Here is a 19,443-nt window from a genome sequence, read left to right on the forward strand (position 1 = left end):
AAAAATGTAAGTATCGTTCTATTATACTATAAAAGTCATGATACAAACTTATTATATAATACAAAACGAAGTTCAAATTTTTATAGTATAAAAAACAAAACAATGATAACTATTTAAATGCATTAAAAGTAACCTTAAACGGAAGCATAAAACCGGGAACAGTATACTTGTGTACTTTCTTCGATTCGGGATTGGCCTGCTTCAATACTCTAAACTCTTCTATTTTCTTAAACATTCCACGCATCAAACGCGAAGTATATTTCCAGAAATACGTACCCCATGCAAACCTGCAATTTTCAATTTATTTATTATAATTAGTGCATTGCATACTACTGCGGGAATGCCTGTTTTAAATGTAATACTTGTTCCAATCATCTATATTATCAGCAAGCTTGTATACTGCTGCAGGAATGCCCGTTTTAACGTCCCGTCCGTGTAGACCCTTCAACATAAAAACAAGCTGGATAAGCATCACAACATCTTCATCTTGTAGTGCCAAATAATTCGGGGACATAATCAAGTCTTCTAAATCTTTCAGCCGCAAACGTGCATTAGAAATATCTGGGAACAACCGAGCACGGAGATTTGAATTTGACTGGCTCTTTTCGTTATGGAGTAAATCCACATAAGGACCAACTTTTAAACCACAAATGAGAATATATTCAGTTTCACCAAAATCCAACTGGATCCCCTCTATATCAAACAGAAACCTCCCTATTTCAAATATTTGTTGACACCTTACTTCGTGCAACATCATCATATGCACAAGTAAGGGATCACCATGTGGGATATGCATTCCTAAGAATATTCCAAAGGGGGAAGCTTCGAATAATACTCGTTGTGATTGTGTTAGGCGCGGAAAATAGTCTTTAATGATAGTCCCCACCACGCCTTTCAAAGTTAAATCCGCTTTTTGATTGAGATCTTCGTGCTACACAACAAAAAAAAATCTTATTTCATTTAAAACATTACTAATTGAAAATAAAAAACAAGGTTCCAAAATTAATTTTCTAATTCTGTTTATGAAATAAATAGCAACATAGTTTTTATATATAACTAAATAGTAAATACACAAAAGAAAAGGGCAGCAAAAGCAGAAAAAAAAATTGTGCAAAAACTATTTTTAATGTCATTCCGCGGAGGCCTCTCTGCGGAGTGACCTCTAGCCTCCGCGGAGACCTGCATTTCTTCGATTATAACATTCCGCGGAGGTAACTTATCACTCCGCGGAGCACCCTCTGCGGACTGACGTCCCCCTCCACGGAATGGATCATCCCAAAAATCGTTCCTGTGATTTGTAAACCTAAAACTTTTAAAACTGTATACATATTCAATGTAATAAAATGGGTTTTCCTCTAATTTGAATCATATTCGACATTTTCGACATTAATAATTAGATGGGAATGTGAGAAATACCCGGGAACCGTATCCATCGGCCATAACATCGGGGAATTCGCGGTCCATCGGTAACGGATTTCAAGTGCTATATACTCGATTTCGCCGGATTTGAAGTCGTTTGACAGCGTATTCCGCCGGAGTTGAAGTCGTCGCCGGATTTGAAGTCTTCGATGAACGACTATGCGAGGCGATGCGGAGTGACGAACACAAACGGGGACTAGTGGGGACCAAAAGAGGACCCCTTCGTTTTTCTAAAAAAAAGGGTTGAAATTACGAAATTACCCCCTCTACGCGGAGATCTCATGGTTCTGCGGAGGGTCCTCCGCGGAATGTATGTCTATAGCCGGAAAAATCTATTTTTATGACTAAATTTCGAAATTGACCCCCATTTTTTGTCTATTTGCGGTATTTTTCCAAATTTAAATCTTTTCGGCCGGGGCATCGAAAATCTATGGACCGGCCATGATGACACTAGTAACAATAAGTTCCCAAGTTGATGCACTCTATGAATAATCTTAAATCATGGAGTTATTATAATATTATTGCTTATTCTATTTTTAGGATGTACTAATATTTCCTTATATTTAGACGTGGCATTCATATAGGATTAGGGTTAGAATTGATCTTGATCTTATTTATCGCTTAGTTTTGCTTTGATTTGTTCTGAAACATATACCCATCAATTCTTGAAATTACATTTTCTTTCAAAGTTTTTTCATGGTATCATAGTCATCAACCTTCATCCAAGAATGGTATACTCTTTTTTAATCCCTAAAAATTATAATATCCGACATGGCATATACTTAGTTCAAGGAACTTGTGTGACCATTATTCAAATATAAAGCAAGGTAAACATTTATTCACCAAAAGGAAAAAACATTAGACCTCTCACATATTCTCTTCATAATTGTCCATTCTCACAAAAAACAATCATATTCTATTTCAGGTCATCTTTAATAATTTTAAAGTGAATGGGCTTAAACTAATGTAACAAGAAGAACGCTAAAACTATTTTAAAAATTAGATTACTTAAAAATAAATAAAATAAAATACACCCACAAGATTTCTAGACCTTCAAATGTTTACTTCTCTGTATAAGCTTTCTGAACTTCTGAAATATCCATCTCAGAACATTCTGAAATCAATCCATCTTCAACATCACTACTCATCATATCATCTTCTTGATCAATCCGAATAGTCTTCTCATCATCAGAATCACTCTCAAACAAATCATCATCCTCCAAATCATCAAAATCATCAAAAGTTTCAATCTTTTTCTTCCTTCCTCTATAACCAGTAAGACTCACAACTTTCTCCTTCCAAACAACCAGTGGACATTTCTCAATCAATTCAGAACCTTCATAAGCTTCTGTCAAGAACACACTAAATCTCTTCCCTCTTTCAGAAACATAAAAAATCCCAAAATGCTTCAACAAGATTCTCATAAGCTTCTGTGGCATCACAAATTCTCTTCTAAAATGAGTCAAATGATCAGTAACTAATCGTTTCTCATTCATAAAACTCAACACTTCATGCATTACTGCAATTGCTCGTTTATCAAACTCTACAGATCCAGCTTTAAGCTCTTTAGCATCTGCATAAGGAGAAAGATATTCCCTTTTTTGAAAATTCTCAATCTGCCCTTTATATCTATACACTTTCTTGTAATCAGGAGGGAATTTCATTGGAAATGGTAATGAAAGTACACCAGGGGTATAATCGTCCGCTTTTGTGATACCTAAAACTTTTTTCTCTACTTCAGTAACGCACCAGTTTGGGTTCCAAGAAACAAGCTTCAAGAACTCGATTTCATCTTCATTTTTAAAAACCCTAAAAATTTCAGGATATTTATGCACCCAATGTTTCCTAAAATCATAAGGCAAACCTAAATCCCTCCTAAAATGTGCGATTTTATCTAAAGGAAGAGTCTTTTCCACTGACATCATCAGCAGCCTTGTTACATGTTCAACAGCTTTCTCTTCATTTTCTGCTATTAATCTCTCTTCTTCTTCGATTAATTCTTCACCTTTTTTTGTTAATCCAACCCATGTTATACCCTTTTGATCCTTATACAACTCAAATAACTTTGGGGATTTTCGAATGAAGTCTGATATTTTGTGGGGTTTTGGCAAGTTTAGAGGGCGTCTGTGTTGATCAAGAGATCTTATGGGTATGATTTGTTCGGGTTCATGTTTTAGTAGTTCCAATAAAAACAAGATTTTGGATGCGATTTTGTGCTTTTCAACTGCAACTTCAAGGGCGTGGACTCGTTTCTTTTGGCTTCGATCTTGAACTCGTTTGCTTGTTGTCATCGATTGTAGATTTGAGGCTATGAAGTAAAGATTTTTCAATGATTTGGTGAAGTTGTTTGGAGGTTTGATGAGTTGATTTGCCATTGAGTTTGTGAGAATTGGAGTGTTGATCAAGTGTTTGTAGAAATGCCTGACTGAATCAACCTTATGCAACAAAGAGGTTTCTGTGCAATTGATTTGATTGAACTTGAATGAGTACACTGGCAATGTCCATTCTGAAAGAAACAAACTCAAACAGTTAAATGAGAGATTCTCGAAATGTGATACAAGAAAACAAGAAGATGGTTTTAGCCTTTTGAGTTATTTCAATTCAAACCAGATTTCAAATGTAATGAAATGGAAGCCTTTAGGCCTCTGAGTTATTGAATCAACAACTATCGAGTGTTGATGTAAATCAATACAATTCAATTCCAGTATCAAATGTGTGTGAAAGAATCTTACTAATACATTTGGTGTGTTTTTCATAGCATTATAAAGTTAAAAGGTAAGAGTTGAAAAGCAACCCGCATGTTCACTTGGGCATTTACACAAACAGATTGTGTGCATGTTTTTTTAGAGCTCCAGCAGACATGTGTCAATACGAAAAAGAAAACAGAGCATTATATAGAAATCACAACACTATGACTGTAACAGTGTTTGACATCAAAAACTTATATATAGTACACAAACAAGCATGAAAATTTGCATGAAAAAACAGAAGGCCTTATGTTTGGTAAACCGAACTGAAAGATTTGAGCTATGTAGACGTAGTTACTTTATGAAAAGAGTAAAAGAAACGTGGAGATAATTCTGGTCTTTGAAGGTGTCAGGGTTTTGGAAGTTGGAACCCTGAAAATGCAGATTATTATAAGTTAAAGCCGTGGAGATCTTCAACAAGACTGCAAGACGTGCCTGAGATAATTGATAACTTAGGTTTCCCCTGATTATATTTCTGATCGCTGCTGTGGGAAAAGAAGACGGCGGCGTCGGTGGCTACTGGAAGGAGGAGCGTGGCGCCGGTGGCGGGGAAGGAAAGAAGAGGGTGGCGATGGAGGCTGTTGTTGACGTCGCTGGAACGAGGGGAAAGGGAGAGTCAAAGTTTTTGTTAAGCGATTGTGTGGTCATGTTGACTGAGCGATTCAGAGACAAAAATACGCGAACCAAGCGCTCATGCCTCAATACCTAGCGCCATAAACGAAGCCAATATTCAGCCAACATTTTGGAACCTGAGAAGTTGGTTTAGGTTCATTTAAACTTTTCGAAATGTTATAAATAGTTATATAGTTCAATACATATCGATTGAAGGCAAACGGGCAACAAGCTGCGCCGCTAGCCTTTTCTGGGTGGCAAAACCAATTCTTTTGAAAACAACATTTGTAGATCTAGGAGATATGACATTAGAATGCATGACCCGTTGGACTCTATTGAGGAGCTCCCAGGGACGGACGCAGGAATACATGGTAGGTGTTGCCGGAATGAATAGGTGTTGCCGATACATGAAAAATAGGTAGAAAAAACTGAAAAATCGAAAAAAATTTCACTGCGGCAAGAAAAGTTAGGGGTTGTCGGTGCCACACCGGGAATCCCTTAGAACCGTCCTTGGGAGCTCCACCGCCTCTGGTGCGAGAAAACCAAATGTATCGAATGCAAAAGGTATAAACACATGTTGATTTTCTATACATGCATTCTCGTGCTTTACCACTTTGCACGCAGCGGCATGCCCAGCTGTGAAACCCCCGCTCCCCAAACCAACAAGAGGAGAGACCCCAGTAAGATCCACGCACGCATGCTTCCCTCTTATCCATCTAAAGACCAAAATGTCAGTCGGTCTAAGTGTGGACCTTCCATCATGCGGGTCCGTCAAAAAGTTCACTGACGCTTCTTTCTTCACAGAAATACCAGCACGCCGACAAACATCAAAGAGAACATCCCGAACCACATCATGTCTATACTTGAAACCAGGGAGCTCTCTACAATGAACCGCGTGTTCCCCAAAGGTATCCAAACATGCCTTGCGACAAACTGAGCATATCTCGTCAATTGGGAATATGAGAATATGAGGCGGTAACGAAGGATAGTTCGGTACTCCACAGGAGACATATGCTGACCAAGACCATCAATTGGGAATATGAATATAAATTTTTATTCGTTTAGTTAAATGAATAAACATGAACAATGACATTGTCAATTTAATTATGCTCATGAACATTTGTTTATATTGTTTATTTGTTTTTGTTCATTTAAATTCTTTTTATGTTCATATATATTCAATTGTGTTGGATTATAATAGAGTATATGAATTGAATTGTAATTATGTATTATAAATTGAACATATAAACGAATTTATACATAGGAGACATGAACTGAAACCTAACTTAACTCCTCACAATCGTCAGGAAGAGTGATACACGCGAGTAAGTATCTTAAGGACTAGGTAAAGCTTTGACATAGTCACTTTGTAACTGTTATTACCCCCTGCAAGCTCAAGTGGGTATCGAACTTGGAGCTTGGTGCGAAGTGTGGCAATGCGATCCTTGCTAAGTGGTTTGGTGAATATATCGGCAAGTTGATCATGAAATGTGACTAATACGAAGAGCTCAACAGTCGACTTGTTCTCTAACAAAGTGGTAATCAAGGGCAATGTGCTTGGATCTGGAGCTGATGATCGGGTTTTTACACATGAATGTGGCACCTACTTTGTCACAAAAATAATTGGAGACTGTGGAAGTTGGACATGAAGGTCTCATAGTAAGTGTTGTATCCATAGTATTTCTGATGTGGTATAGGCTAGAGCGCAATATTCCACCTCTGTACTGGAGCGAGCAACAACCCTTTGCTTGCGAGATGTCCAACTAATTAAGTTGAGGCCATGAAAAACTGCAAAGCCATATTGAGAACGGTTGTCGCCTTTGTCAAGATCCATCTGGAGTCAGAAATAGGCCATGAGAGAGAATGCCTTGTGTGGTTGACAGTGAAGGCAGTGTTGTATTGTGCCATTAAGGTAGCGTAAGATGCGCTTAACTTCTTGCCAATGAAGAGTGGTAGGAGCATGCATGAATTGACATACACGATTGACAGTGAATGTTATGTATGAGCGATTGAAAGTGAAGGCAGTGTTGTATTGTGCCATTAAGGTAGCGTAAGATGCACTTAACTTCTTGCCAATGAAGAGTGGTAGGAGCATGCATGAATTGACATACACGATTGACAGTGAATGTTATGTATGGGCGAGTGATAGTGGCATATTGTAAAGAACCAACTGTTTGTTTGTATAACCAGGGGTCGGAGAAGGGGTTCACCAATTTGTGTGAGAGGTACGGATGAATCTGTTGGGGTTGTGACTGGTTTGGCATCTATCATCTTGGTGCGAAGAAGAATATCACGAATGTATTGTTGTTGTTATAGTTGAAGTCCCTGTGTTGATTTGGAAATCTAAACACCTAGAAAATATGTGAGATTGCCAAGATCTTTTAATGCAAACGTGTGATTAAGATCTTGTATGAGTTTTTGAATGATTTGAGGATTGGTTCCTATGATGATTAGATCACCAATGTAAACCAACACATAGATGGCAGCAACAAGGGACAAGTGCACAAATAAGGAAGTGTCGGAGTGGCAAGCTCGAAAACCATGTTGAAGTAGGTGATGTTTGAGTTGGTTGAACCAAGCTCTCGGGGCTTGTTTGAGTCCGTATATAGCTTTATGAAGTTTACAAACTACATGAGGGTGAGACGGATTGGTAAAACCCCATGGTTGTTCCATGTAGACTTTTTTTGTTAATACACCATTGAGAAATGCATTGTTGATATCTAATTGTCTAATCGTCCAACCATGAGATAGAGTAATTGAAATAACCAAGCGGATGGTGGTTGGTTTGATTACGAGACTAAAGGTTTCAAAGAAATCAATGCATTCTTCTTGACTGAATCTTTTAGCCACGAGTCGATCCTTGTAACGTTCAATAGTGCCATCCAAATGCCTTTTGACCCTGAAAATCTTACAACCCACAATGTTGGCATTAGGTGGATGGGACACAAGTGTCCATATGTTATTACGCACTAAGGCGTCAAAATTCATTTTTCATTGCATTTAACCAAAAAGGGTCATTGAGGCCTTGAGGGATGTTTCTTGGTTCTGAGGTGGGAGGGGAGACTGTGATTGCGAGAAATGTTTTAGGTTTGAGAGAGTTTATGCGAGCACGAGTGATCATATTGTGTTTGTTATTTGCAGTAGGTCTAAAGATGTGTGAGGGTTGTTGTTTGGCTTGAGAGTTGTGTATAGGGCGACGATGAGATGGACATGATGGAGGAGACGAAGTAGAGGGAGATGAGATTGTAGGAGTTGAGTCACATGGTGTAACATTTAATGATGGTGTGGGTTGAGATATAGGAGGAGGGGATGGAGGAGAAAGTGGAGGTATAGAGAAGATTACTTGTAAAAGATTGAGTAAATTACACGAATGGTCCCTATGGTTTGGAGTAATTTGCGTGTTTGGTCCCTAACTTATTTTTTAAACTCAGAAAGTCCCTATTGTTTGTTTTTGTTACGCGCTTGGTCCCTACTGTTTGTTTTTGTTACGCGATTGGTCCTTGTCTTACCTAAAAAACTATTATTTAAATAGGAAAAAATGATAATATAGGTAAGGTAAGATGAGGGGGGTTGGGGTGTGTTTATTAAAATATTTTAAAAAATCAAGGGCAAATAGTTTTTTTAGGTAAGACAGGGACCAAGTATGTAACAAAAACAAACAGTAGGACCTTCCGAGTTAAAAAAATAAGTTAGGGACCAAACACGCAGATTAACTTAAACCATAGGGACCATTCGTGTAATTTACTCTAAAAGATTAGGTGAGGTAGGCGAGTTGTAAGATACAGTGGAGGGAGATGAGTGTGTCTGTGATGGGTTAGTAGCAAACGGGAAAACTTCTTCATTGAATATTACATGGCGAGAGATGTAGAGTCAAGATGTGGGGCGATGAAGGCATATATAACCTTTGTGAGAGGTGTTGTAGCCTAAGAATACATAAGGTGTAACACCCGTTGCCAGGTATTTCCATTTTCAACCCTTAATATTCAAAAATTTTGCAAATTAAGCCCATACGTTGGGCGTACATGGATTATATGTCGGACGTCAATTAGCAAAATAGTCGTGACCGAGGTCGAGTACGTTGGGCGTACACGTGAGTACGCCAGGCGTACTCGTGCTGTTCCCAAACCCTAAATTTTTAGGGTTGTATCCCTTATTTAAGCATCTTATTCCCCCTTGGACCTTCTTATGACCAGCCTCCATTCCTTTTATCCCTAATATCGAAACCCTAGCCCTTGAGAGTGAATTGTAACGTCCCAAAAATCAAGACCAAAATTTTCATTTTAATTCATTAGTAAAACCATAAGTTATCAAAACATTGTCATCAGAGTTCCATATCAAAAATTAGAGTAAAACATCCCAGGCTAAACATCATGATGTGTGCGATGCAGTCATCACGAGCTCTTCCCTCTGCTACCGGAAGTACCTGAAACCAAAACTGAAAATCGTAAGCACGAAGCTTAGTGAGTTCTCCAACCTACCACATACCATACACATAACCACATACTGGGCCCCCACCTGCTGCATCGGGACTTTCCCGGCATCGGGCCCCGCCCGACATCAGGCCCCGCCCGGCATCGAGCCCCGTTCGGTATACCGATCTGTTTCTCTTAGGCCTCGCATGTCTCCGGGCCCCGCCCGCTATACATATACAATCACATAAACATACTAGCACAATAAGCAAACATACTCTACTGTATTCCTGTTCTAAGGCCTCGCCTAACTTGGGCATCGCCCCTGTTCTGCTACTGATGAGTCGTGGAACCCCGTCCACACTCATGCTGATAGTGAGATACAGGCCCCCGCCTACACTCACTTCCCTCCTATTACGGACCTCGCACATACTCTACTAAATGATGAGATATGGAACCCCGTCCACACTCGGCTAGTGATGAGATACGGGACCTTGCCCACACTCACCTCCCTACCAGACACATACATGTATCACAAGGACAACAAGTATAATCTACTATGCAACATATAACATTCCTCGGGCTAACCCCGACATCGGACCCTAGTCCGGAAACATACTACCGACACATGCAAGAATCACAAAGACCTCTAGCATACTAACATACCTCAGGCCTCGCCCGACATCAGATCGTAATCCGAAACATATATCATAAAAATGCCTAGGGCTAACCCCCGGGTCTTCCTACTATACACAAACATAATGGGCCGGCATTGTGGTCGTAGACCCATGCACACAGTGAGGAGACTCACCTCGCACTGCTGAAATCCCACCGATAAACCTGTGGCTGCTAACTGGCAATTCCCCGAACTGCCGTTCCTTCGGCTCCTCGAGCTATCAGTACCAAAATAACACTAAGCCCAAAAACCAATAATCCTCCTTAGGGTAAAATGACCATTTTACCCCTAGTCCAACTTGGTCCATATCTAGGGCCCAAAACCACAACATGAAAGCCCAATTCAATAAAACATGTCTTAAGCCCAATAATGGCCAAATTTTCTAAATTAGGCCCAACTCCTCAAATGGACCTTTCCATCAAGCCCAACATGTGACCTAGTCCATTAACAGCCCATAAATATAATCCAATAGGCCCAAATAGCATAGTCCAAGAGAATGGCCCAAAAAGGCCCACTGACTTACGAACACAGGGCGTTCCCTTGTGGAACGTTGGGCGTTCCTCCTTGGTTCAGATCGCGAGCCCTAGTGGGAACACAACGCGTTCCCAAGACCTACGCAGGGCATTCGCGTCCAGCTTTCAAAAACGGGCCATTAAGCACTTAATGCTTAAGCCATGCTATCCAAACACATATCCAAGCTATTTAGGACCTCTAGAACCATAAAGTCACGAACTTGGTGACTTGAATGTCCCCCTTAAGTCCAAATCTCAAGGAATAGCAATCAACTTCCATAAAGATGGCCATAACTCTTGTATGAACCCATTAGGACCTTAAAGATGGCAACTTTCCTGCCTAAGGGACTCAAATAGCTTTATGGGTGGCAACCCTAAGTCCAGAAACATATTTGAACCATAAAAATCCATTATTGAAACCAAAAAGGGACAATATTCATGAAAACCTAGATCTATGATGTAGAAGCACCAAGATAAGAACTTTATACCTTCAGTAGGCTGGAAATGATGTAAAACCTATGGATCTACAAGCTCTCCTCAATCTCTTGCTTCTTCTCTAAAGACCTTCTTCTTCAAATCACCCAAATAGCACCAAAATGCTCAAGGTAAGCTCAAAATGCATGCAAGAGGCTTTGGGTTTCGTTCTTAGGGTTAGATAGGATGGAGGCTGAAGGAAATGAGGGTTGGAGGTGAGTTAAGGTGTTTAAATATGGTCCAAGACCCGAAAATTAGGGTTTAGTTTGCCCATACGAATGCAGCATGTTCCCTTGGGGAATGCAGGGCGTTCCCATATGCACCCGTGTCCATTTTCCTTTTGAACGCCATGCGTTCCTACTTGGTATGCCATGCGTACTCGGTTTTGGCCCAAAACCCTTCTAACTTCAAATGACCATAACTTCTTCGTTATAACTCCGATTTTGACGTTCTTTATATCCAAGGAAAGCTAATGAGAAGCCCTACGCTTCTATCAACTTTATTTAGCCTGAAAGCCAACCAAACTTAAATCCAAAATCCATAAAAGGCCCGAACCAACGCCTTTACCGATACCTTTGGGCTCCAAAATACAAACCGAATAATTGGATCATTCAAACTACATCATCCACCTCCAAATGAGCCCAAACTCAACTCTTCAATGGTTCTAACTCAAATAATACCCACTCCTTGATGACTACCCCGAAATGGGAACGATTCGAAATGGGGCGTTACATGAATCTTGAAGACTTTGAGTGATTTTTGAGTGTTCTTGGTGGTGAAGGAAGACCCCCTGGAAAGCCCCACGTTATGGCTGAAAGGATTAAGAGCTTAATGTTTTAAGCTGGTCTGTTCAGATCTCACGACGTGAGGTTTAGGACCTTCGCGTCGTGAGGGAGTTGGCCATCCCATCTACCTTGTTCGGATTAGGTCACGATATGACTCAAGGCCGGGTCGTAACGTGACAGGGACTGGAATCTTTTTGGATAAGTTGAGTTGACTCATTGAGTTAGGGCTGAGTCGAGTTGGTCCTCACGACGTGACCATGGTCTGGTCACGACATGAGAACCCGTTGTGGAGTTTGGACCGTAGATTTTTGGACCATGTTGGGCCTTAGGATTTTGATTTTATGACAACCGTCAAATTCTGGTCAAGTCAAAGTCAAATAAAGTCAACAAGTCAAACCGGTCAACTCTATTAACTCTTGTATACTAGGGTTTACGTTATGTAATTATTGTACAACTCGATATTTTAGTAAGAAGTCATCACTTGGAAAGTTCGTATGTGTAGGATTCTTGAGCCCTAATCAGGGTAAGTGATGTAGCAAAGTGATAAAACACTATTACATACCCTTCGGGGGTGTGTAAGACTCTTAAACCTGGCTTAACGGGGTTTACGGACCTTGCGTTACAAAGCCAAACACTCAAAAAGGTCACAAAAGAAGTCTCTCCCAAATCTCTCCAAGTATATGAAATATCTCCCAAATCTCTTTAAGTATGAAAAATCTCTCTAAGTATGTCAAATCTCTCCCAAATCTCTCTCAAAATCTCTCTCAACTTCTTATAATCACTCGGGGCATCCCGACCCTTCATTTAGTCGAAAACCGCTCGAAAATGGAACCTACTAAGAGACCGAACCTCTCTTAAGGAGCCGAACCTTCTTAGGAACCGAACCTCTCTTAAGGAGCCGAACCTTCTTAGGAACCGAAACCTCCCTTAAGGAACCGAAACCTCTTGAGAACCGAAACCACCTTCCTGAACCGAACCTACTAAGAGACCGAAACTCCACCTTCGGTCCGAGAATGCCACCTTCGGTCCGAGAATGCTACCTTCGGTTCCAAGATGCGAAACTGCTCAAGACCGAACCCTATTCTCGGTTCCCATCTACTTTCGGTTCTAATGGCTAGGACCGAACCTCCGATCCTGAACTTTGGAAATTCGCAACTTTTACCCGGTTTTCAATATTTTTAGCGTTTTGAGCCCGTTTTTCGTGATTTTAACGCGGGATTTTCACCCAAACTTATATTTTGACATATAAAGACCCCATATTTCCATAATCTAATCACATTTTGAGGGTAATAAATATCTAAGACTAAAAATATAGTGGGTAAGATATGGAGTGGAGTGTTGACTTATCCTTTGGGCAATGACACAAGTCACCTTCCCATACCCACTCCAAGACCATCCCCAGTTACTATTCCACCATACCTGGTCATTTCATTGTCCTTTTTCCCACTCTTTTCAGCCAAGTGTATCGACACAAGGATAGTAAGACCCTCATCTCTCCTCCCATTTCACTCACACTTCACCAAAAAGCAAAAACTCATTCTCTCTCTCTCTCTCTCTCTATCACTCTCTAATCTCGAAAAGTCCAAGGCTGATCACAAGCTCTTCATCTACTCCTAGTAAGTAATATCACTCCTCACATGATTATTTCTCCTTCTTTCTACTTACATCATCATATGTGTGTTAGATCTTCGAATCTTCAAGCATATTCTAAAGTGTTCTTGAGTTGAACACTTCCTTTCTTCATCATCCATCTTCTGAAACCAAACAAGGTGAGTTCATACCCCTATCTTTTCATGTTTTTCTTAAGTTTTAAGGGGAGGGTGGATACAAGTTAAAACACCAAGAACACAACTAATCAGCTTTCATCAAAGAAGTTTAACTCCATTCACGGACTGTTTTGAACATCTTAAACTTTTTAGTTTTCAAAACTGTATTAGGTGTAAATAATTTAGGTTTATACCTTTAAAATGACTACTTGCACACATTCATACGATTTTTCTACTAATTATGGTGATTTTTACAAAACTGCCTATCACTGTAGCTACGAATTCGGACCAGTCAGTGGATATGAACGTTTTCACACCAGTTAGCAACTTCTAAAAATCATAATAAAAATTATGAACAAACTAGACACATTTTCTAAACTCTCAGAGTTTACGGATCTAGTTTTCGGTTTCGTATGAATTTTCTGTGATTTTCCAAATCAGTGCAAAAATGGTAAAAACGAATTTACAGTTTACAACTTTCATAACACTTGTAACCTGTTGAGCAAAGTGTTAAACCTTGATGACTTCATATTTTGCATGTGTTTTCTGTTGTGATAAAATTATATAACAGAAAAATAGACATTAAGTTGTAAGAATCCTTATTATTACTAAATGAGACATAATAAACATAGTTATGTTTTTGCTATAAATCTACTTACACAGAAAAAGGTTCTTTTACATTACAAACACTTATGATAAGCTATGGTAAGTATAGTTTATGTTTCATACACATTACAAACAATTATGTTAAACTATAATAGGTATAGTTTATGTTTCATTAACCCGTCAATTTCATTACCAAGGGGTTTTCAGTTCAGTTCACGTAAATCTGTTAATGAATGAATTTGTGAGACATTCGCTTCGTGTTACCTTCAAAGTAACAAAGTCAAAAGTCCTATAAATTGTAACCAGAGTCTCTTGTAGGGAGAGCGTGATAGTTGTGTATAGATCTATATTGGGTCTGACAAACCCGCACCTGAGCTGCATGCAACAGCTAGACCGGCAGGTCTGAGGTGACAAGTGTCATTTAACTTGGGCCATATTTGGGCTTTGGGTGATCATTTTGGAATTTGGGCCTTTGGATTGTTGGTTTGGGCCTAGGCTTTGGGACAAGTTGGGTAAAGGGTAAAAAAGTCTTTTACCCTAGTTTGGACACTTAGTGTGGTTCGGGATCTGATTATTGATGGATGATTATTTTGGTGATTGATAGCGCGTGGATCTTAGCGGGTCAGCAGCTAGAGATTCTTTATGTGAGATTCGGCAGTGTGAGGTGAGTCTTCTCACCATATCCATGGGTCGAAGGCACCAATGTCGGCCCATTACTTGTTATGTGGAATGCTAGTTGTCTTTATGATACTTGCTTGGAAGACCCTGGGAGTAGCTCGTGGCATTTGCATGTAAGACCATGGGGGTTGCCTAAGGCACTTGGATGTCATTCCATGGGGGTAGCCCATGGCATTTCAAGGAAAGACCATGGGGGCAGCCCATGGCACTTGGATGTCAGACCATGGGGGTAGCCAATGACATTTCAAGGAAAAGACCACGGGGGTTGCCCATGGCAAATGTATGTGGTATTTCGGGGACACACTAAGCTTTGTGCTTACGGTTTTCAGTTTATGTTTCAGGTACTTCTGTTTTCAAAGGGAAGAGCTCGGGATGATTGTATGACATACACCACTCGATTATGTATTCTGTGATTTACTCTGATAATGATGATGTATTTATAAAAATTTGATTACCTTGGCTTTATGAAGATGATATGATTTAATGGTTTATTAATTCAAAAATGAAAAATTTTATGGTCTTATTTTTGGCACGTTACACCAAAACTCGAATGTTACAGTGAAGCTAGACCGAAGAGGAAGCCAAGTTTGAAGAAGTATTGGAGTTTTAGCAAAAAGCACGACCATGCTGAAAACACATGGCCATGCTAAAAACGCATGGTCTTATGGCAAGCACGTGAGCAGTTATTTGTTGGGATAAATAGAAGGAAATCACCATTTTTTAGAGACAGACGGTTTTGGGAGCAAACTTCTGGCGATTTTGGGTGATTTTTGAAAACTTTTGAAGGCTACAAATCATTGCAAACATTTTTTATTTTTATTTGTAAGCATTAAACAATTCCAATTCCATCTTTTTGTTGGTTGATTTGTTATTAGCCATGTGTGGCTAAGAAACCTTAATTTCTAGTTCTTGTTCAAAACATGTTGATTTCTTGACTTGAAGCATATTGTAACATCCCGATTCCCAGGTATGAGATTTATTATTCAAAAGACAAGTTTCCCTTGGAACTCGTCGAGTTGATGGCCTTAACTCGACGTGTTGAAGGCTTTTAGACCGCGCATCTTTTTGGACCGACTCGACGAGTTGGTGTGGAAAACTCGACGAGTTGGTGGCTGAATGAGAAACCCTAAATTTTAGGGTTTGCACCCTATATTACCTCCTTAAGTCCTTGAGGTTGATCTTTTATCAGCCCCCAAACCCTAATATCGGCCTTGTGAACCCTAATCTTCATTCCATCTCATATTGTGAGTTAGTGTGGCATTTTGGAGCAAAATAAGGAGGATTTTGAGAGAAGGAGGCAAGGGTCTAGCAAACTGAGCTCACATCTGCATTTTGGCACTCTTTGGACGATTGTAAGTATTCAAGATCCGATTTTTATCTATCTATGTAGCTAGATCTTGAGTTTGGTCCCTTGTCCTTCTTATTCTTGGATGTTGCAATGGATGGACTTCATAAAGTTTGCAACTTTATGAATCTCCAGGTCAAGATGGTCTTATAGTAGGTTAGATCTAGTCTTTTGAGAAGCCTTGATGCCATGCATGGATTTTAGGTCATATTTTCCCTTTTTGACCCATTTTGGGTTCAAGACATGCATTGGACATGCATGTCTATAAAGCACCAACCTTTGGGACGTTTTTGAAGCTAGAATCTCTTCTTGAAAGGTTGGGGGTCCATATTGATGGGTTTTGTATACTACAACATCCTATGGTGCACATACAACCCTAAATACCTTGGATCTATGTTTTCACTAATTATACATGCAAATGGTTTCCAAGGCATTAAACCTATAAATAGCATGCATTCTCATATACCAAATAAGATACTAGTTAGAGTAACATACCTTTTGTGTTGTAGCTTGATTCCATGGAGCTTAAGAGCCGAGTGCCCCAAGTGTGACACCTTAAATGGTTCACACAACACCAACAACAACTTGGAATAACTTGAGAGAAAAGTCCTTATGCTCAAATCGGCTAGCCCTCTCATATGAAACCTTAGGGCCGATTTATTGAGCCATGGGGTCCTTATATATTGTGGCTATTAGGGTTACACTATGTAACTCATGTCTTTCCATATTCTTCATGCTCCATGGGTTAAAACCTCCATGGAGTATCCATGGGTTACTCCATGGGTTTAGCCCAACATGAAGAACTATGGATCATAAGCCCACATATATAAGAATGAATGATTTACACAATCAATCCCCATATATTTAATTAGTGTCTTTTGATCACAGAATTAATTCCAAATTAATTCTTGATCAATAGTAATTAAATAATATGATTTCATATTAATATATTAGAACTTATAATATATTAATAAATCATAAATATCCTTTTCACAAAAGTCTATCCAAATCGTTCCGATGTCATGCAACCCAAATGGACCATGCCAAGCCGGGTCGAATACATACCATTAATAGTTATGGGCTTAGACATCTAATCCAACAGTCTCCCACTTGGATAAGTCTAAAACTATTATTGCGTATGACTCCAAAACCCGACTAGCAATCGTAGCTCTTAAAGCCGCTGTCGAACTCTGAACAAATCAATGACGCGTCCATTAGATAAGGGATCATATATTCCTCCATTCTAGATATCATATGGACTGAGACATGGATTATAATCATTCTCTATGTCCATCTGTTGTTTCCCGATTTCCGATTTATGACGACTGACTAATTGAACAAATCAAATCAGTCCAGGCCCGGCCGAGCATTTACGTTTGTCATCACTAAATCATCGAGGGGCCCATAGATATCGCTTTTATCCCTCCAAAGGTAAAAGGAATGGATAAACTTCGACTCATATGCTTGTTCTACTACTCGTTGAATCATACACAAAGGCACGTTTTATAACATCGAGTTACCAATGTGTTTTCGTACAATCAATGTATAACCAACTCATAGTCAACAACTCATATCTCTAGGTTTGAAGAATATAAGATATTATCGTCTCACGATCACTCGAGATAAAATCCATGAAGTGATACAAGTGAGCGTGGGTTTAATCCAATACTCAGAACTTATGAGCACTCATGAATGTTGTAGCAACTCTTGCTATGTCCAACACCTTAGACATCTACAAGCCAACTTCATGACAGTCTTGATTCATACCTACTTCCAACATATGACTGACTGTGGAGAATTTAAATAACTTAGTCATTCAAAAAGAATAACCTAGCTATTCTTGAAGTCAAAACATGCAAAGTGAAACACAAGAATAGTACTAATCATCTATGGTCCCAAGCACCTTTGAGAGTAAATAAAACACCTTTTATTTAAACACCATATTGATTACTCATTACTCATTGTATAATGTTTCAAATAATCAACTTTATACTTGAATCAAAACAATAGTCATGCCATGCTCCAAGCATGCACACTATGTTTTGTCCAAACAACAGTTATGCCATACTCCAAGTATGCACACTATGTTTGTCTATGATCCTTACTTTGTGAAATAGACCAATTGAACATGATTCCAATGATTCTCATTTCACAATCCCAAATCCTTATTGTAAATTTAAGAATTCCAAATTCCTGCCACTTACCGAAATCTGTTAGAGTCTAAACTTAAATGCATTGATCCTCTTGTAATGATTATGCACAAAGTCACAAAGACTTGTCAACATACATTACATATTATTCCAATGGAGATCAATTCTATGGAAACAAAGTCTCATGTTCTAAGTACATTGCTTTGAACATCCTTCTTGCATTAAGTTTTCCAATCTTACACAGATTTAAAGAATAACTTCCACCTATAGAAACATTTCCATATCCCCATTTTAACTATCACTTCTAAACAAGAGTTCCCTCTTTTCAGAATATGTCAATATGGTCCTTTCCAAAAATTTACACCATACTTCGAACTGTCCATGAGCAACCAGTCTTTGGTAAACCTCAGATTGTCCTCTACAATTGCTTAATCATTTTAATCATATCTAATTCTAGACCTTTTCCCCTCTTAATGCCCTAGGCATTTAGAAAATTTAGAAATGATAAATATTATAGCACATGTAATCGATCCTATACCTGAAGCATATGGGACACGATTCATGATGTCTCACATAAAGACATGAACCTAGATCAGTCTTTTGCTACAATATTTTTATTTTCCATGTTTTCATAATTCGACTATGAAGAGGGATGTCGTAATCATAATCGAATTTGAGAACGCAATATATATATATATATATATATATATATATATATATATATATATATATATATATCCCTGACTAAAGATGATTAAAATCTCAATCTAAGCTTTTAGAATTGAAATGAAGTATAATTTCATCTCCCTTAATTATAGCAAAACAACTTTTCCCAATTGAAAATTTTGTTTTCTATAATTAACATTGCTAACTTGCAACACTTATCATAATTATCTTGCTGCCACTAACATGATGATTATTAGCATAACACTTATGCTCCCACTAGCTTTGACATGTATCCAGAAATCAGATGGACTTCTAGAAATCAATACTTTATTGACTTTCTTACCAAAATTCATATTTCTTATATGAGATGCTTTGATAAGACTTTATCAAAATCATACACCTTTACTTAGATAGCTCACATGTGTGTCTAAACAGTTTTTAGAACTATGAAAAGGGATGCCGTAATCATAGTCTCAATTGTTTAGACCTTTGTCATTTCTCACAAGTTGATGTTAGTGTGCCGGTTAACCACACACGCTCCACTAACGACTTTGAGAATGCAAATATCACAATTGCTATCTACTTAAAATCTACTTAG

General features: G+C 38.8%; 1 protein-coding gene across 2 annotated transcripts; it reads right to left on the minus strand.

The window, feature by feature from the left end:
* Positions 1 to 2,286: 2,286 nt before the first annotated feature.
* LOC145105337 (Ubiquitin carboxyl-terminal hydrolase family protein) lies at positions 2,287 to 4,861 on the minus strand. 2 transcript variants are annotated; one of them, XM_079042458.1, is made up of 2 exons: positions 4,602 to 4,861; positions 2,287 to 3,925 (listed from the first exon to the last, which is right to left on the minus strand). In XM_079042458.1, the coding sequence occupies exon 2, from the start codon at positions 3,792 to 3,794 to the stop codon at positions 2,481 to 2,483; it is 1,314 nt and encodes a 437-aa protein (XP_078898584.1). In that variant the 5' UTR covers positions 3,795 to 3,925; positions 4,602 to 4,861; the 3' UTR covers positions 2,287 to 2,480. The 2 variants fall into 2 exon arrangements, with proteins under 2 accessions (XP_078898584.1, XP_078898583.1); XM_079042457.1 differs by having other exon boundaries at positions 4,465 to 4,861.
* Between the last annotated feature and the right edge of the window lie 14,582 nt (positions 4,862 to 19,443).

Source organism: Lactuca virosa, chromosome 4 (genome assembly GCF_052849685.1).
Source record: "Lactuca virosa cultivar CGN04683 chromosome 4, Lactuca_virosa_CGN04683_v6, whole genome shotgun sequence".
Lineage (NCBI taxonomy): Eukaryota > Viridiplantae > Streptophyta > Magnoliopsida > Asterales > Asteraceae > Lactuca > Lactuca virosa.